Source organism: Setaria viridis, chromosome 6 (assembly GCF_005286985.2).
Source record: "Setaria viridis chromosome 6, Setaria_viridis_v4.0, whole genome shotgun sequence".
NCBI lineage: Eukaryota > Viridiplantae > Streptophyta > Magnoliopsida > Poales > Poaceae > Setaria > Setaria viridis.
Window position 1 is genome coordinate 34,757,895 of NC_048268.2, and position 15,615 is coordinate 34,773,509.

General features: G+C 47.3%; 3 protein-coding genes across 3 annotated transcripts; 2 read left to right on the forward strand and 1 right to left on the reverse strand.

The window, feature by feature from the left end:
* Positions 1-1,341: 1,341 nt before the first annotated feature.
* Positions 1,342-7,699, forward strand: LOC117860599 (probable E3 ubiquitin-protein ligase ARI8). The gene is made up of 15 exons (XM_072294361.1): positions 1,342-1,623; positions 2,282-2,403; positions 3,013-3,120; positions 3,212-3,297; positions 3,674-3,846; positions 3,966-4,067; positions 4,168-4,256; positions 4,949-5,056; positions 5,140-5,230; positions 5,464-5,553; positions 6,064-6,111; positions 6,294-6,365; positions 6,457-6,550; positions 6,643-6,796; positions 7,070-7,699. Exons 1-15 carry the CDS (start codon positions 1,420-1,422, stop codon positions 7,326-7,328), a joined length of 1,800 nt encoding a protein of 599 aa, XP_072150462.1. The 5' UTR covers positions 1,342-1,419; the 3' UTR covers positions 7,329-7,699.
* A 226-nt stretch (positions 7,700-7,925) lies between these two features.
* Positions 7,926-10,318, reverse strand: LOC117860600 (calcium-dependent protein kinase 21). Its single transcript, XM_034743931.2, has 2 exons — positions 9,312-10,318; positions 7,926-9,214 (listed from the first exon to the last, which is right to left on the reverse strand). Exons 1-2 carry the CDS (start codon positions 10,090-10,092, stop codon positions 8,286-8,288), a joined length of 1,710 nt encoding a protein of 569 aa, XP_034599822.1. The 5' UTR covers positions 10,093-10,318; the 3' UTR covers positions 7,926-8,285.
* A 792-nt stretch (positions 10,319-11,110) lies between these two features.
* On the forward strand, positions 11,111-14,156 carry LOC117860602 (probable RNA methyltransferase At5g51130). Its single transcript, XM_034743932.2, has 8 exons — positions 11,111-11,478; positions 12,204-12,318; positions 12,575-12,622; positions 12,726-12,966; positions 13,069-13,156; positions 13,253-13,318; positions 13,640-13,708; positions 13,796-14,156. Exons 1-8 carry the CDS (start codon positions 11,299-11,301, stop codon positions 13,883-13,885), a joined length of 897 nt encoding a protein of 298 aa, XP_034599823.1. The 5' UTR covers positions 11,111-11,298; the 3' UTR covers positions 13,886-14,156.
* Positions 14,157-15,615: the final 1,459 nt, after the last annotated feature.

A 15,615-nucleotide genomic window follows, 5' to 3' on the forward strand; every position in this document is an offset into this window, starting at 1 on the left:
TCCCCTACTCTACAACCAATGTGTCAGTGGAGATTAAGGGGAGACGAAGGGAGGAAAAATAGGGAGATGAAGAGGAAGAAAGGGAGATGGAGGAGGAGGAAGAGAGATGAGCCCCTCCTAACCCTACATCCTGCATCCACCACTAGCCATCAGAGCTCCTCCGTCGTCTCTCCCGCCTCCACGGCTAGCCAGTGAGCCTCCCAGAACTCTCTCAGGTTCGCAGGCCAAAGGTAACCTCTAATCCTAAATTCCCTGGACCTTAATCTTGGATTCTCTTCACCATTCAATTTTTAGTAGAATCTGGTAACTGATGGATAAGCAAAATTTCAATCGAGCGAGTAATTCTCTCTTTTTTTTATACTTTAGCGCTTGGGTTTCATAAAAGTATAACCGGAGTTTAATGCGAACCAGACAAGTCAAACGTGAAGAGAACGAAGAACGGTGGGACATGTCGTATGTAGCCATTTGTGATGGTGTATGCACCTATTCTTTGAAACCTAAATATTTGAAATTTGACATTTAAGGCAATTCAGGTCCAAATAGGCATCTCCTTTCCTTTATAATTCCACGCGTGTTCCTCACATTTCATTTAAAAATCTCTTTTGGGTGCATCTCCTCATCAAATGACTGAGATTTAATTTTTTTATCAGCCACCGTTGATAACCGTTGGATCTACATATAACGATCCAGATCAACATCCTTCTCCTTATCTTCTTCTTCTTCTTCTTCTTCCTCCGCCATTCCGCTGCCGTCTTCGTTTTTCTCGCGAGTCGCCACACGGATAGCCTAACACCACTCCCCCGTGTCCATTGCTGCGCCACACTAACCTCTTGGTGACACACACCCCGCCGCCTCCACTGCCTAGCTCCTCCGTCGTGTCTCCCGCATCCACCACCGGCCGGCGAGCCTCCCGTAACTCTCTCCGGATCAGCAGGTCACAGGTAACCTCCAATTCCAAATCCCCCCACCTTAACCCCAGATTATTTTCACCATTTAATTTCCAGTAGAACTTTCAATCGACTGACAAGAGTTTTTTTTAGCCGGAAAAAAATCTCTTTTGTTTATACTTTAGCGCTTGGGTTTCACAATCACAAAGGCATAAATGGAGCTAATGCGAACTCGTCACACGTGAAGAGAACGAAGAGCCAACATCTTTACCTCTAGCTTGGCCTTAACCCGAGTGTTAGCCACAATCACTTTCCCAAACCACCCCTCCCCGCGGCACATAGAAAACCCAAAAGGAAACGCCATTAAGAAACGCACCCCACCATTACGGTGCCGACTCGGGCACGCAACTCCGCCGATCTCCGCCCACCACAATCCCCCCTCCCCCCTACCCCGACCCGCCCCGCCTCGCCGGAACCCTAGCTTCCCCCCACCCCGTCCCCCCTCCGCCGGACCCCCCGATCGCCGGGCGCGATGGACTCCGACGTCGAGATGAACGCCGCCAGCGACGAGGAGGTGATGGACGACGAGGACTACTACGACTACTGCTACAGCGACGTGGGCGACGACGAGGACGACGGCGGCGGCGGTGATAGCGACGGGGAGCTGGTGGGCGCGGACTACGACGAGGGCCTCGAGGCCGAGGGGAGCGACGTCGTGGTGTCCAGGCGCGAGCAGGTGAGGCGAGGCGATGTTCGGGTGGGACGGATACGGATAGAGCGGCGCGGTGCTTAGGGGTGGTCCGGTTTCGCCGGATTCCTTGGGGTTCGAGGTCGGATGCGTTTGGATAAGTTGAGAAACTGGCGTGCTCGTGTGGAATGCTCGGGGGTTTTTTTAGTTGTTCCGTAGGTGATTGAGCTGAGGCCTTTGGTGATCTCTTCTGATACTGAAGTTGCTGAGTGGTAGCTAGTTAGATCGATTCATCATAAGAGTAGAGTGTTAGAAATTCGACATCTAATTGATGTTTATATCAGTGCTGTGGCCGATAGATTGATGCCTTCTCTGTAAGCACGGCGAATATCTATTTGTGTGTGTTGAAATTGAGCTTAAAGCAGCAGCCAGATTGGTTGCTAACTGTCACCATGCTCCTAGATGGGTGATGCGCCGGCTCTCTAGGCTTTAGTAGGTGCCAGTGGCCAGGTAGTTTGCTTACTGTTACCATACTTCCAGATGAGTGATGTGCTGCCATAGGCTTTAGTAGGTGCCTCGGTACCAGTGTATCACAATCACGCTTGGGCTCATCTCTGTTTCTGTTGCTTCACTCTTCTGCGCATAATCTTGTTTCATGGGATACCCTTGAGTTTCACTAAATGGGGATTGTGTTTGCTCTGAACAGACATTCGCGGTTTTAAGAGAAGAAGATATATCTGAACGTCAAGAGGAAGACATAAGCAAGGTATCTTCCGTGTTATCAATTGCAAGGGAAGAGGCATGTGTTCTCCTTCATCACTATAAATGGTAAGTTTGCTATGTCAGTGCTCCATCAATTTTCATTTCCTTAGCCAGAAAACTCTTTTCATTTCCTTAGTCAGCAAACTCTTGACAACTTTTGTAATGGCATTTATCCACATTATACTGTGTTCTAATAAGCAAGCTACTCAAATCAGATGGTACTCTTATGTCTATTATCTCTTTAAACACAGAGTATCATACAGCAGTTGTATTGGCCGTTTCTTATTTTTAACCACTTCCCAGGAATCTGGCAGGCCCCACTTTTTAGTGTTGAAAATGCCTCTATGAAGCATAAGATAGGACCTGTAAATATTCCCTCAAAATACTCTCGGGAATAGGCATAAGATGTACCATATGCTAATTATGGCGTTGATTTTCTGTTTTGCCATAGACTTGCATCTGTACATGAGACATCAAAATTTAAAACTGCTGTCTTGCAAATTCGAGCCTACTAGTTTCCCCTTTTTGTGGCTCCTGGGCTTCACAAAAACCAATGCACATGGGGCTATGATAAAAATGAAATCAGGGTTAGAAGCAATGCAATGACATTTTATTGCCAGATGTTGTTGAAGTGGAACTAATGTCATACATCTGCGTCCTGTATTCACTATGCAGGAACATCAGCAAGTTGAGTGATGAGTGGTTTGCAGATGAAGAAAAAGTCCGCCATACCGTTGGCTTACTTTTGAATGGAAATGACCGTCCTCGCTCGAGGAAGGCAAGCTTTATTTATTCGTATTGTTTATGCCTTTTTCTTCAAGTCAATATGTTCATTATTTCTTAATCTCTAACATGTCTCTTGGTTGCAGTTAACTTGTGGAATATGTTTTGAAGGGTATTCTTCTGATATGATGAGCTCTGCTGGTTGTGCTCATTTCTATTGCCATGAATGTTGGGAAGGTCTCTCTCCTCCCTCCCTCCCTTGGTGCTGAGTAGACTACTGAGAATAACTGTAGAGTATTATGCATAAGATAGAAGGCAATATTAGTCAAAAAGAGCGTGTCTAGTTTTATTTATTAGTTCGTCATATTACTTCCCATTTTTCCTCCAATGCAATTTTCTCTTAAATCCTAAGGGGAAATTCTGGTTTGTGATCCTTTGGCACTGATTAGATTACTGAGAATAACTGTAGGGTATGATAGAAGGCAATGATAGTCAACAAGAGCATCTCTAGTTTTGTTTATTAGTCCATCATGTTACTTCCTATTTTTCCTCCCATGCAATTCCCGCCTTCATCCTAAGGGAAATTTCTGATGGCTCAAGTCAAATTTTGTAGGCTATATTAGCGCTGCAATAAGTGGTGGTCCAGGATGTTTGTCGTTGCGGTGTCCTGATCCATCATGTGGTGCTATGGTTCTTCAAAGGATGATTAATAAATTAGCCAAAGAGGAAGATAAAGAGAAATATGCACGATTTCTCTTACGTACATACGTTGAAGGTAGCAAGAAGGTAATTAATTTGAACAAGCTGACTGGTTCTTCTAACTGCATGGTTCTCTTGGCCTTGTTTTTGCTTATATTGTTCTTTTTTTGTAAGCTCTTTTATTAAACCTTTATCGTTTGATGCAGACTAAATGGTGTCCAGCTCCTGATTGTACTTGTGCAGTGGAGTTTCTTGGTGATGAGAACTACGATGTCTCATGCAATTGCAAGTTCAACTTTTGTTGGAATGTATGCTGGTTCCATTCACCTAATGACTTGATGCTTTTGTTTTCATGAGGCCAAGTGATCTAATATGTAAGGCTTTATCAATATTCATTACCGTTTGCAGTGCACCGAGGAAGCTCATCGACCAGTGAACTGTGAGACTGTTTCTAAGTGGATACTGAAGAACAGTGCAGAATCTGAGAACATGAACTGGTTTGTTACAAACTCAATACAGAGTTTTGGACCTTCTAATTATTGTTTTGTAACATTCATGTTTCAGTTCAGACTGAGCACAATGCTAAGTAGTTCCTTTTTGTGGTTGGAGCTTGATGTCCTATTTCAATTACCAACCTTTTAGCAATTTATTGTACAGTTTAAATATCACAATCATGGAACTATTCGCCATGACTACTGACCAAAGTGAGATGGCGAATAAATTTGTGCTTAAGTTTGGTTATATACTGGGATCACAGTAGACACCATCTTTCTGAGTGATTTAAGGTGACTTGGAAGTGGGTGGGGAAGCATTTCTGTGAGGAAAATATCCTAGCAATTTTAACACAATTTGAGGATAGCCTCTTCTGTTTCATCCCTAGCCTACCCCAACTTGCTTGGGATTAAAATGCTTTGGTGTTACATCTCGCTTGTTTGCTTTGAAGTGGGTTCTGAATACTTGGGATTGATTCAATATTCATCTATTTGTCTTGCATTTCTGAAGAAAAAATATATTAGGCACAAGCAGACAAGGCTTTGTTTAACAGAAACCTGGCAATGCCAACATATATCAATAATGTTTACATGCCATTCAGATAGTGTGTTAATATCATGCTTAGCTGTTAATTGTGTTCCTTATGGTACTACAAGTTGCATGAAAAGGTTTATCATGCTATGTTCGATCTTTTCAGGATACTGGCTAATTCTAAGCCCTGTCCAAAATGCAAACGGCCAATAGAGAAAAACCAGGGATGTATGCATATGACTTGCACCCCTCCTTGCAAATTCGAGTTCTGCTGGTATTGTTCACTCCCACTACTTGAAGGATTTACAGTACACATGCCAAAAGATTCTTATGTCCGAGTTTCATTGAACATTTTAGGTTATGTCTGGGTGCATGGTCAGATCATGGAGAGAGAACTGGTGGCTTTTATGCCTGCAATCGTTATGAATCGGCGAAGAAAGAGGGAGTTGTATGTCTTTTCTTTTATCATGCATCTTACGCAATTTTTTATGAAGTTCTAGTATAATGATAGTATTATTTCTGCAACTGCTGCTGTAGTGGGGTTAGTGCTTCAGTTTGATTGTAGGAGAATTTGCAGCTCGTCTTATGTGGGATGCTGTTGTAATTTTCTGTGGTGCTGAAGGCACTGTTCTGTTCTTTTCCAAGGATATTTTGTTCTGAATTTAGTTACTTATGTTGCAGTATGATGAGACTGAGGCAAGGAGGGAAAGAGCTAAAAACTCTCTTGAGAGATATATGCATTACTATGAGCGCTGGGCATCCAATCAGACAGTATGTTCGAAAGACCTAAGTTTGATGTCCATTGGTTTCTGTCAAAAATATATTTCATTCGTGATCATGCTGTAATGTTTTCAACCTTATCACTTGCCTGGTTGTGCTATTACTCTATGATGGTTCTTAGAGGACTACTATTTAGCAATGTTGTGTTGACTATGCTAAGAAGAATATTGTCTATTTTAAGCAAAATAATTTTATGCAACTGTATACCATCCAGGTCTAGCATTGTTTTGAGGTCCATGAGTATGTTTGAGGTTCAGTTTCATGACTATTGTATGTCAAAATAATTGCTCACCTTTTGATGTGTATGCATATATTATCTCACTAATTCTTAGCTTCCAAAAGGCTAAGGCAGTCAAAAGACTTATTTTTATGCCTGATTTTCATAGTTCTTGGTCCCTGGTGCTTGTTTATGCTGAGTATTCAGATGCTTTCGTATTTCATAATGTATATTTGAAACTGTCAATTTTATTCTCTGTTCTGATGTTTTGCCTGTATTGACAGTCAAGGCAGAAGGCCCAAGCGGATCTGCATAAAGCGGAAAAGGAACAAGTAAGAAAATATCTAATGTTATGTCTTTAAGGGCTCTCAAAGTGTGCCATGTGGAAGTTTATCTGCTTGCATTGGGTGGTTTCTAATATTCTTCTGCGCTATGCTAGCTATATTGCAGTCTTGGTCTTAATTTCCTTCCATTATAGACTAACCGTATGCTTTTCACTCTTCCTGTGTCACAGCTTGCAAAGTTAACTGACATTTTTGGGATACCAGAGACCCAACTGAAGTTTATAGTTGAAGCTTGGTCACAGGTCTGCTATCATAGCTTTATATTATGGTTTCAGTAAATTTTGTACTTTACAAATATTCCTACATCTGATGCTTTCACTACTTGTATGGCAGATTATAGAATGCAGGCGGGTCTTGAAATGGACATATGCTTATGGCTATTATCTAGATGATAAGGTCAAGAGTGAATTTTTCGAGTACCTGCAAGGTTGTTATTTCTATCGCATGTCAACATTCTTAATGGGGTTTATATAGCTTGCGGAAACTTTTGGAACAACAGCGAATTCTATTTCTTTACAGGTGAAGCTGAGTCTGGTTTGGAACGTCTACATCAGTGTGCTGAGAAAGACTTGCTAGCATTTTTGCCTTCTTTGAAACCTGATAGCAACGAAACTACAGCACCTTCAGTGGCGGAATTTGGTGATTTCCGCGTGAAGCTTGCTGGGCTCACAAGGTAGGACATTTGCCATACTTTTGATCTCTGTGTTGCAGTACTGTTTACTCCATAATTTCAGTTATACCTTTCCATGCTTGATGTTTGGGTTCTGCTAGGTTTTGTTTTACCATTCATCTTTTGCCCTGCACCTGTGTTTTTCCAATAGCATAGAAACACTTTTGAAGCCCCTGCTCATAGAAGGATGTCATCCTCCCATCGTTGTCCTGTCCTATTTTGTCTTGTGCTGAGCTCTGATTACGGTTTTGATGACTATGCTAAATTTCACTGCAGTGTTACTCGGAATTACTTTGAGAACCTTGTTCAAGCTTTGGAAGCTGGGTTGGAGGATGTCCACGCTACTGGCCAGGCAGCTGCTACATCCAGCACTGCAACCAGTTCCAAGAAAGGAGGAACTAAATCCAAGAAGAAGCATGCTAAACCATCATCGGACCACACTGATGATGGCTGGCCCTGTGAGCGCTGCACATATCTTAATCCTCCTTCAGTGGATGTGTGCAGTATCTGCGAAAAAAGTAGGTACCAGACTTGAGAATAGCTCAAGGGGGAGGCACCCCAAGAAAAGCTCAAAGCTCATGAGAAGAGGGGCGCGCTTTCCATCCTGCGCTGGATGCTGAAAAGATGAGCTTCCAGCTGCTGCACTGGTGTATAGAGTCAACGAAGGGTCTCAGTTGCAAATGGAATGGAAGCTGAAAAATGCGCGTGTGGGTTCATTTGGTTTGCTAGCCTGTGTCTGTTGTTCCTTGTAAATATTAGTTGTGAGGTGGTGATCTGTGTTTTATGTGTTGGGTTTTCCCTGACTGTCTGACTGACCTGTGAAACAAAACTGGGAGGACCTGTGAAAAAAAACTGGGAGGTAGCTCTATTTATTCCCCCAAAATATTACTGCACTCTTGTTACTTACCTGGATGGCTGGTGCATATTACCGCGTCCAAACATCATGTTCACTGTGTGTTGCAAAAACTGTCGCCTCGATGGTATGCTCACTTCCACTTTAACAGACATTTCAACAATGTGTTGGCTGGGGTTAAAATGTATGAAACGGTTGCTTGCAGCACCTATACTGTAGTTAGTTGTTGGTATTCTATGAACATGTTTGTTCGTTGGACGTTGGGTGTAAAATGTTTGTTTCGCTAGCAGACAGACACAAGCATGAGGTACGAAAGAAAGGGTCAGTTATTCAAGCCTTTTGGTGGGTTTCAGTTTGTAATTTATTCACAGCTCTTCTTAAAATTCCAAATTCAGATTTCTTCCTGTTGCTCTGCCGCCTCTGTGCGTCTCTTCTTTTGCAGGTAAGTTTTGAATCTGTAAATGAGAAATGATTTTTCTGTCAGATGAGCATCAAATCAAACAGTACACGTGTTCATCACCAGTAACTCCACATCAGTCTTCTTCTATTCGTTTCAGGCAAATGGAATCCGAGAAGCGGTGAAGATTCCTTTCTTGATCGTGGCTGCCCCCTCGATGCCGGCCTCCAACTGGTTTGGTCTCACGGCATGTCCTCGAAGAGCTTCCGGCTGAGGCTGCTGAAGTTTGCCCTTGAGTACTGTCTCGACCCGTTCCTCCAGTCCGTCCCGGCTTTCATCATGAGCTCGAACTCCTGGTAGCTGATGCGGCCGTCCTGGTCGGTGTCGACGTCCCGGATGATGTCGAGGATGACCTGCTCGTTGGGCCCCAGCTCCTCCCTGAGCTCTTCCAGCTCGATGAAGCCGCTGCCGTCCTTGTCGAAGTACCTGAACGCCGACGCCAGGTACTCGTCGCTGGCCTTCTTCTTGAGGTGCAGCGAGACGGTGACGAACTCGTCGCAGTCCAGCGTGCCGTTGCCATCCGTGTCCGCCGCCTCGAGGAGCATCCGGATCTCCGGCTCCGGCACCGGCTGGCCGTTGATGTGGAGCCCCTCCATGAGCTCCTCCAGCGACAGGTTCCCGTTGTGGTCCTTGTCCATGAGCCGGAACATCTGCACGTACTTGTCCAGCTCCTCCACGGGGAGGCTCCGTGCCACCACGCCCAGCGCCTTCTTCTTGAACTTGTTCATGGCGGAGAACTGCTGCAGCCGGGCGCGCACGGCGTCGCCGAGGGACACGTTGGGCGCCGCGTCGGCGTTCTTGAGCCACGGGTGCTCCAGGACCTGCCGCGCCGTGGGGCGGGTGGAGGGGTCGGCGTCGAGCATGCGGCGGACGAGGTCCTTGGCGGCGGCGGAGACGCGAGGCCACGGCTCGCGGTTGAAGTCGATGCCGCCGCGGAGTATCGCCTGCGCGATCTTCTCGTCGTTGTCGCCCCAGAAGGGCGGCACGCCGCAGAGGATGATGTAGAGGATGACGCCGGCGCTCCACACGTCCACCTCCGGCCCGTAGTTGCGCTTCAGCACCTCGGGGGCCATGTAGTAGGCGCTCCCCACCACCTCCGTGAACCGATCGCCTGCAGGCAGTTGCAGATCATGGCGATGATCATCGCTCGATCACAATTCGCGACGGAATAGAGGAGACTGTTTTGTTGGTGAAGAAAGATGACATACCGGGGTTGAAGAAGACGGAGAGGCCGAAGTCGATGACCTTGAGCGGGGAGTCCTCGGACTTGTTGGCGAAGAGGAAGTTCTCGGGCTTGAGGTCCCGGTGGATCACGCCGTTGGAGTGGCAGAGCTGGACGACGCCGACGATGGTGCGGAAGATGTGTGCCGCGGCGCGCTCCGAATAGTGGCCGCGGGCGACGATGCGGTCGAAGAGCTCGCCGCCCTCGCAGAGGTCCATGACGAGGTGCACGGCGCCGCCGCCGTCCTCGCAGCAGGCCTCGCGGAGCCGCACCACGGCGGCGCCGCCGCGGGCCGACATTCGGCGCATGATGGCCACCTCCCGCTGCACGTCCGCCGCGTGCGCCGCCGCCGCGGCCGCCGCCCTGTCCTGCCCCGGCGACGCGCCGGGATTCCCCGCGGCGGGGGCTGCGGCCGGGCCACCGAGGCGGCCGCCGCCGCCGCGGGGGCGGCGGGGCCTCCGGATGGTCTTGCACGCGAGCGCCTCCCCCGTGGCGGCGTCGCGGCAGCGGCGCGTCACCCCGAACTCGCCGCGGCCCAGCTCCCGGCCCAGCGCGTACCGGCGCGCGAACTCGGCGGCGGTGGTCCGCACCACGGCGGGCGCGGCGTCGGCGTCCTTGCGCGGGGACGGGGACGGGGACGGGGAGGCGGTGCTGGCGCCGTCGCTGCTGGAGCGGTCGTCGCGGTCGCGCTCGGTGACGGGGAGCACGAAGGAGATGCGGCTGCGGAGCTTGCGCGAGCAGGCGTAGGCGGAGTAGCAGCCCCCCATCGGAGCGCGGCGGCGACGAGACGCCTCGACGGCCGGCCGGGCGCTGCTCCCCTTCGCCTCGGCGCGTGCGCGGGGGGGCGCGCTGGGCTGTGCCTGTGTTGCCGCGCGCCAACGACGGGTCAGAGGCGTCCACGCCTTGCTCGGCTCGCCGCGCGCCTCGCGGCCGTGTCTCGTGCGTGCGTCATTCACGGGCGCGCCGGCGCGTCCGAGGTTTGGTTGGGTTGTGTTTTGGCTGTCTGTCGAGTAGGAGCAGGGCTGGACTGCGTGACGCTATGCATTGTGCCATTGCACGCACGCGGTAGCTAGGGGCTTCACTGGCAAGGCAAAAGCCTCCGGTGCTTGGCGCGTGTTTGGAAAATAGTAAAGACTAGAGAGGGCGTCCAAAAGTTCTTGTATTTGGTATATTTGTAAATAACTATGTCAGTTTATTTTAGCTCTGGGCTGAGCTAGTTCTGTAGATTACAGAGTGGTTAAAAGTTTTTGGACTCTTAAAACATGTAAGCACGCGGGTTACATATACAACTTGTGGACTACGATAACATTCGATTCTTTTTTAAAAATCATCCAATTTGCTTTAGCTTTAACTTTAGCTTTTACAACTAGCAGATGAGCTTGTAGCTCAGTGGTAGGACATCCAGTAGAGGTGCCACCCACCCAAAGCTCGAACTCTGGGTGCTACACTATAAAAATCCCCCTCGCTAAGGTAGTCAGAGTTCGTGGAGGTTTTCCAGGAATCGAAGTCACTTCCTCTTAATGAAAAACGGTCGGGGGCAGTTCCCCCTCCGGTCATGTTTTTTTTTACAACTAGAAAATCCACAATCCGAAGGTAAAACAAAGGTGCTTTCGTATACCACTCCTAATCCTGATGATTTCGACTAGAATACCAGATTACCAAACATGAGTTGTGTAGTGCGCGACATTCCCTATTATCGGCCCACTCCTTTCTCATCCCACGGCCCAAGCCCAATCATCCAAGTGGCCCGCCACCGGCCTCGCCGCCGCCCTTCTTCTTCCTCCTTCCTCCCTCCCTAAAACCCGGCGCCGAAACGCAAAAGCCCGCGAGGGTTTCCACCGCCACCTCTCTCCCCGCCGCGCTCCGCTCGCCGTCGCGCCGTTCCCCTCGTTCCAACTCGAAAAGCCTCCCTCGCGGACCTCTCGCATCCGGAGGGCGGCGGCGAAGAATCCCGTCCTGCCCCTTCTCGGAGCATGGCCACCGCGACGGCGGCGGAGGACGCGCCACCCGCGGGGAAGGGGGCGAAGGGAGAGCCCAACAGGAAGCGGAGCAACGAGCAGGGAGAGGGAGGATCCCGCGGCGGCGGCGAGCAGAAGCGGAAGAAGAAGGAGGTCTTCATCTACGGCAACTACAGGAACTATTACGGCTACCGGGTGAGCACAGAACCGCCTCTGTTCTTGCCTTCCCCCGGAAATTTCCATGGGTCGTTGCTGTTCACGCGTTATCGCCAGCTGCTCGACGATATGCCTCACCGGAGGCCGCGGTGTTCGTGGGGTTTCCGTATTTTACTGGCATAGTTTAAGATTCGAATTCAGAACAGAGTTAATGCTGCTTAGCGTGCCCCGTAGCTGTTTGACGAAATGCTTCTGAGGTCTGCCAGGCTGCAGCCTTGTTTTTCTGAGCTGCATTTGCCCTAGGGCCATGTAGTTTCATGGCTGCAGCGTTGTGCTTCTCAAGCAATTGAGAAAAAATTGCAGGGAGATGTAAGGGTGGTCTGGTGTTATTTTACTGATTTGGTTTACCAGATGGGTAGTTTTGGGTCACCAACTTAGTTCATTTGTATCCCTTTTTCTTGCTAAGTCTTGAACTCTTGATTAGTTCAATTGGATGAGGCTGGTATCAACCTGAGGACCCAGAGAAAGCAAAACATGCATTGCATCCCCTAAGTGTGAACCTAGGTAGATGATTCAAGAGATGAAAGCACTGGTACTGGCCTGCGTGTTGCTGACCGGGCTAGTGGACAGGGACGGAGTAGATGTGCTTTCCTTTCCATAAGATCTTCCAATGCGCATACAGTATAGCATACCTAACCTTAAGAGGGAGGGAGGTGGATTTAACATTTCTCATCTGATAGATTCTATCTCAAATTGTTCTACAGATTGATCGCAATGTTGGTGAAGACCCTCGCCTTGAGGCATTCAACAAGCAGTGGTTTGAAAACAAGGATTGTCTCGATATTGGATGCAACCAGGGATTGGTAACGATTGGCTTAGGTAATTCTTAGTTCTGTTTTGTTGCTCATGTGGCATTTTTCAACTGCAATTATTGTATACAGCTGTTTCTGTACACGCTATATTTCATTCCATGTATTGAATATTGGTGTTGAACTCTGAGTTTCACTTGCTAAGTTTTGATATATCATTTGTATAGGCTGCTGTGTAGTTGTTCTTGTAGCTAAAGGTCTCTATTTCAAGATGATTGTCATTAGAGTTTCTCACTTTTGTTTTCTTAATATTGTGCTTTGTGCAGCCATGAAATTCAAATGTCGAAGAATTCTTGGAGTTGATATTGATTCAGGTTTGAATGTTACAAGAAACTCCTGTTATATTTTGATTTCTCGTGGCATGTTATGCGGTTGAATATTAGGTCAGTTTAACTGATTTTGATATTGCCCTGTTAGGTTTGATCGAGACTGCCAAATGGAATCTACGAAGGATAACGCGGCAGGATAAGGTGGCTACAAAAAATGCTAAAGCTCAAGAATCATCAAATTCTCCATCTCAGAGCTCCCCAGGAGAAGTGGCATCTGAATTGTCAAATGGGAATGAACACCATGACCTTTTTAAAATTGTCTCTTTTCGACGTGAAAATTTTGTAGAAAGTTTGGATGGATGTTCAGAACGATATGACACTATACTTTGGTAAGTTAGACATCACGAGCAGAGATCTCTCAGGAATTTATGTTTTTCTTTGTACTGTTCATCCTCCTGGTGCCATTAGCTTATTTTGTTGTTCCGATGTAGTTTAAGTGTGACAAAGTGGATCCACCTGAACTGGGGTGATGAAGGCCTAGTTACTTTATTCGTGAAGATCTGGAGGCTTCTAAAACCGGTATGTATAGCTCTCTCTTTGCTGGGTTTTCTAAATTGTGCAGCAATGGTAAGAGAAAAATTACTTATTTTCTCTGTTGGCTCTTTTGTCTTGCAGGGTGGAGTTTTTATCATGGAGCCTCAACCTTGGACTTCATACAAGAGAAACAGATTGGTTTCGGAGGTTGGTTCTTTTGATTCAGATTGATGACCAGCTAGTCCCTCTTTCCATTTTCTTTTTACTGTATTCAAATTTGTGATGCTAGTTTTCCTGAGAAGTGAGAAACATATTTATGAATGGCTTAAGTTTTGACAAGTCTGTGTTCTTATCCGCTGCACTCCTGATCCTAAGCATGAGTGAACATACCATATAAGCTTAAAATCCTGAGCTGTAGATATAACTTAATAGAAGTGCTTGATTCTTCCATGCTTGTTGATCTTTGAATTTCCCTGTAGCATAGTACAGTTGCAACTTACTCTTTTTTCCCTACCTTTTTTTTTCCAGGTTGCCAAAGAGAACTTCAACACCATCTGCTTATACCCAGAGAAATTTCGGGAGATACTTCTGGACAAGGTATTCTATATTGGTTGCCAACTCTAAGTTCTGTTCTTGGCCCCTTTTGTGGGATTTCACTGAACCATTTGGGGATTGCCTTTCCAGGTTGGATTTAGGTCGGTAGAGTTGATTATGGACAAATTGGTGGGTGCTGTCACTGGTTTCGACCGTCCAATAGAAGTTTACCACAAATGATGAAACCAGATAAATGATTGTGGCATCCCTGCCCAAACGCACTGTGTCCTGACCAAATGACTGGAGATTTGGAAACGCTCACAAACTGAACTAGTCCATCTACAAAGGCTTGCACGCGTCTGTATTTGCGATTGTAGAAGGGGGCTATTCAGAGTTCAACGGATCAAGATGGTAGTGTGGAAATTTTGTGAGGGGAACTGTTCTTGTATATAATGTATAATGGCTACCCTTTTTCCCTTTAAAGTTAGAGAAAAAAAAATCCTTCCATGAATATCTTATCTTGCCTGCTATGAGCCTATGACCATTGTTTCCATGAATTTCATATTTTGACAGCTATGAACATCTTTTTTTTCTTGCTAGACCCATATTAAGGCCTCCTCGTTTGGTAGGGCTTCTCAAAGTGCTTCTCCACCGGCTTTTGATGAAGCCCTACCAAAGGGTCAATTTCAAAACGGCTTCACCACCAAAGCCGTGGAGAAGCCGCAAAACGGCTTACACTAGAGAGGAGAAGCCGAAAAAAGTGGCTTCACCGGCTTCTCCTCTCTCTCCAAGCATTAAGTGATCATAAAATTACATATATTGCCATTGAGAAGCCGTTTTACCAAACGTTTTGCAAAACGGCTTCAGCTTCACTAAAAAAGCCACTCCACCGAAGAAGCCGAAGCCGAAGCCGTTTTATGAGAAGCTGAAGCTCTACCAAACGGGACCTAAATAAATGATTCCAGTAGCTTAATCTGCCAAGTCTGGTCATAGATTTAAGGCCCCGTTTGGTAGGGCTTCTCAAAGTGCTTCTCCACCGGCTTTTGATGAAGCCCTACCAAAGGGTCAATTTCAAAACGGCTTCACCACCAAAGTCGAGGAGAAGCCGCAAAACGGCTTACACTAGAGAGGAGAAGCCGAAAAAAGTAGCTTCACCGGCTTCTCCTCTCTCTCCAAGCATTAAGTGATCATAAAATTACATATATTGCCATTGAGAAGCCGTTTTACCAAACGTTTTGCAAAACGGCTTCAGCTTCACTAAAAAAGCCACTCCACCGAAGAAGCCGAAGCCGAAGCCGTTTTATGAGAAGCCGAAGCTCTACCAAACGGGACCTAAGTTTGAATGTGGGGCTCAGACCCAGTGACGTGCATTACCACGGCATGGAGTCACTAACATGTGGGACCCACAGCTAATTGGCCCAGGCGTCAGTGAGTCAATGTGTGCAACCGAATCCCCCTCTACCAATAATACCGCTGGTGCTGCCATCGACAGATGTCTTGTGGATCGAGTGCTAATTTGCATGCTTTATGCATGCTCCCTTTTTACTATGAACAACTTTGTAGCTGAAGAGAATCCCCCCCAGTTCATGGGTCACTTGTAGGTCAAGCTTACGCTGACCCCATCCCAAAAGGTTTTCAGAAAAAAAAGCAAGTGCTCAGTCCTTGTCTGAAAACGCCATGGCGTTCTCAGCTCCAAGGAAGGCACAAGTGCAGTACAAGTCTGTAATCCTCTCGCAGGCTAGGCTCCAAGCCAAGAAACGAATCCACATCCACATCCACATCGCCCCTGTGCAAAATATAAACGCCACCAGCCAGCCAGCCAGCTCGCCCCTGTGCTTTTGCACGCCTAGCCTACCTCTCTGCACACGAGCCAAGAAGACCCAAGAGCCCCCTCTGGCCTCTGCTCCCTGGATGCTGCAGCAGTGAGCAGTAGTGGCTGATCAGTTGGAGGCTAGCTTGTTGGTGCACTG

Bases quoted from the DNA above. Each gene is read 5' to 3' on its own strand.
- LOC117860599 (XM_072294361.1), top strand. From the start codon at position 1,420: ATGGACTCCGACGTCGAGATGAACGCCGCCAGCGACGAGGAGGTGATG. The intron at 6,551-6,642 runs GTTGTTATTTCT...ATTTCTTTACAG, and splicing joins ATTTTTCGAGTACCTGCAAG to GTGAAGCTGAGTCTGGTTTG. The intron at 6,797-7,069 runs GTAGGACATTTG...ATTTCACTGCAG, and splicing joins AAGCTTGCTGGGCTCACAAG to TGTTACTCGGAATTACTTTG.
- LOC117860600 (XM_034743931.2), bottom strand. From the start codon at position 10,092: ATGGGGGGCTGCTACTCCGCCTACGCCTGCTCGCGCAAGCTCCGCAGC. The intron at 9,215-9,311 runs GTATGTCATCTT...AACTGCCTGCAG, and splicing joins CTCCGTCTTCTTCAACCCCG to GCGATCGGTTCACGGAGGTG.
- LOC117860602 (XM_034743932.2), top strand. From the start codon at position 11,299: ATGGCCACCGCGACGGCGGCGGAGGACGCGCCACCCGCGGGGAAGGGG. The intron at 12,967-13,068 runs GTAAGTTAGACA...GTTCCGATGTAG, and splicing joins CGATATGACACTATACTTTG to TTTAAGTGTGACAAAGTGGA. The intron at 13,157-13,252 runs GTATGTATAGCT...TTTGTCTTGCAG, and splicing joins TCTGGAGGCTTCTAAAACCG to GGTGGAGTTTTTATCATGGA.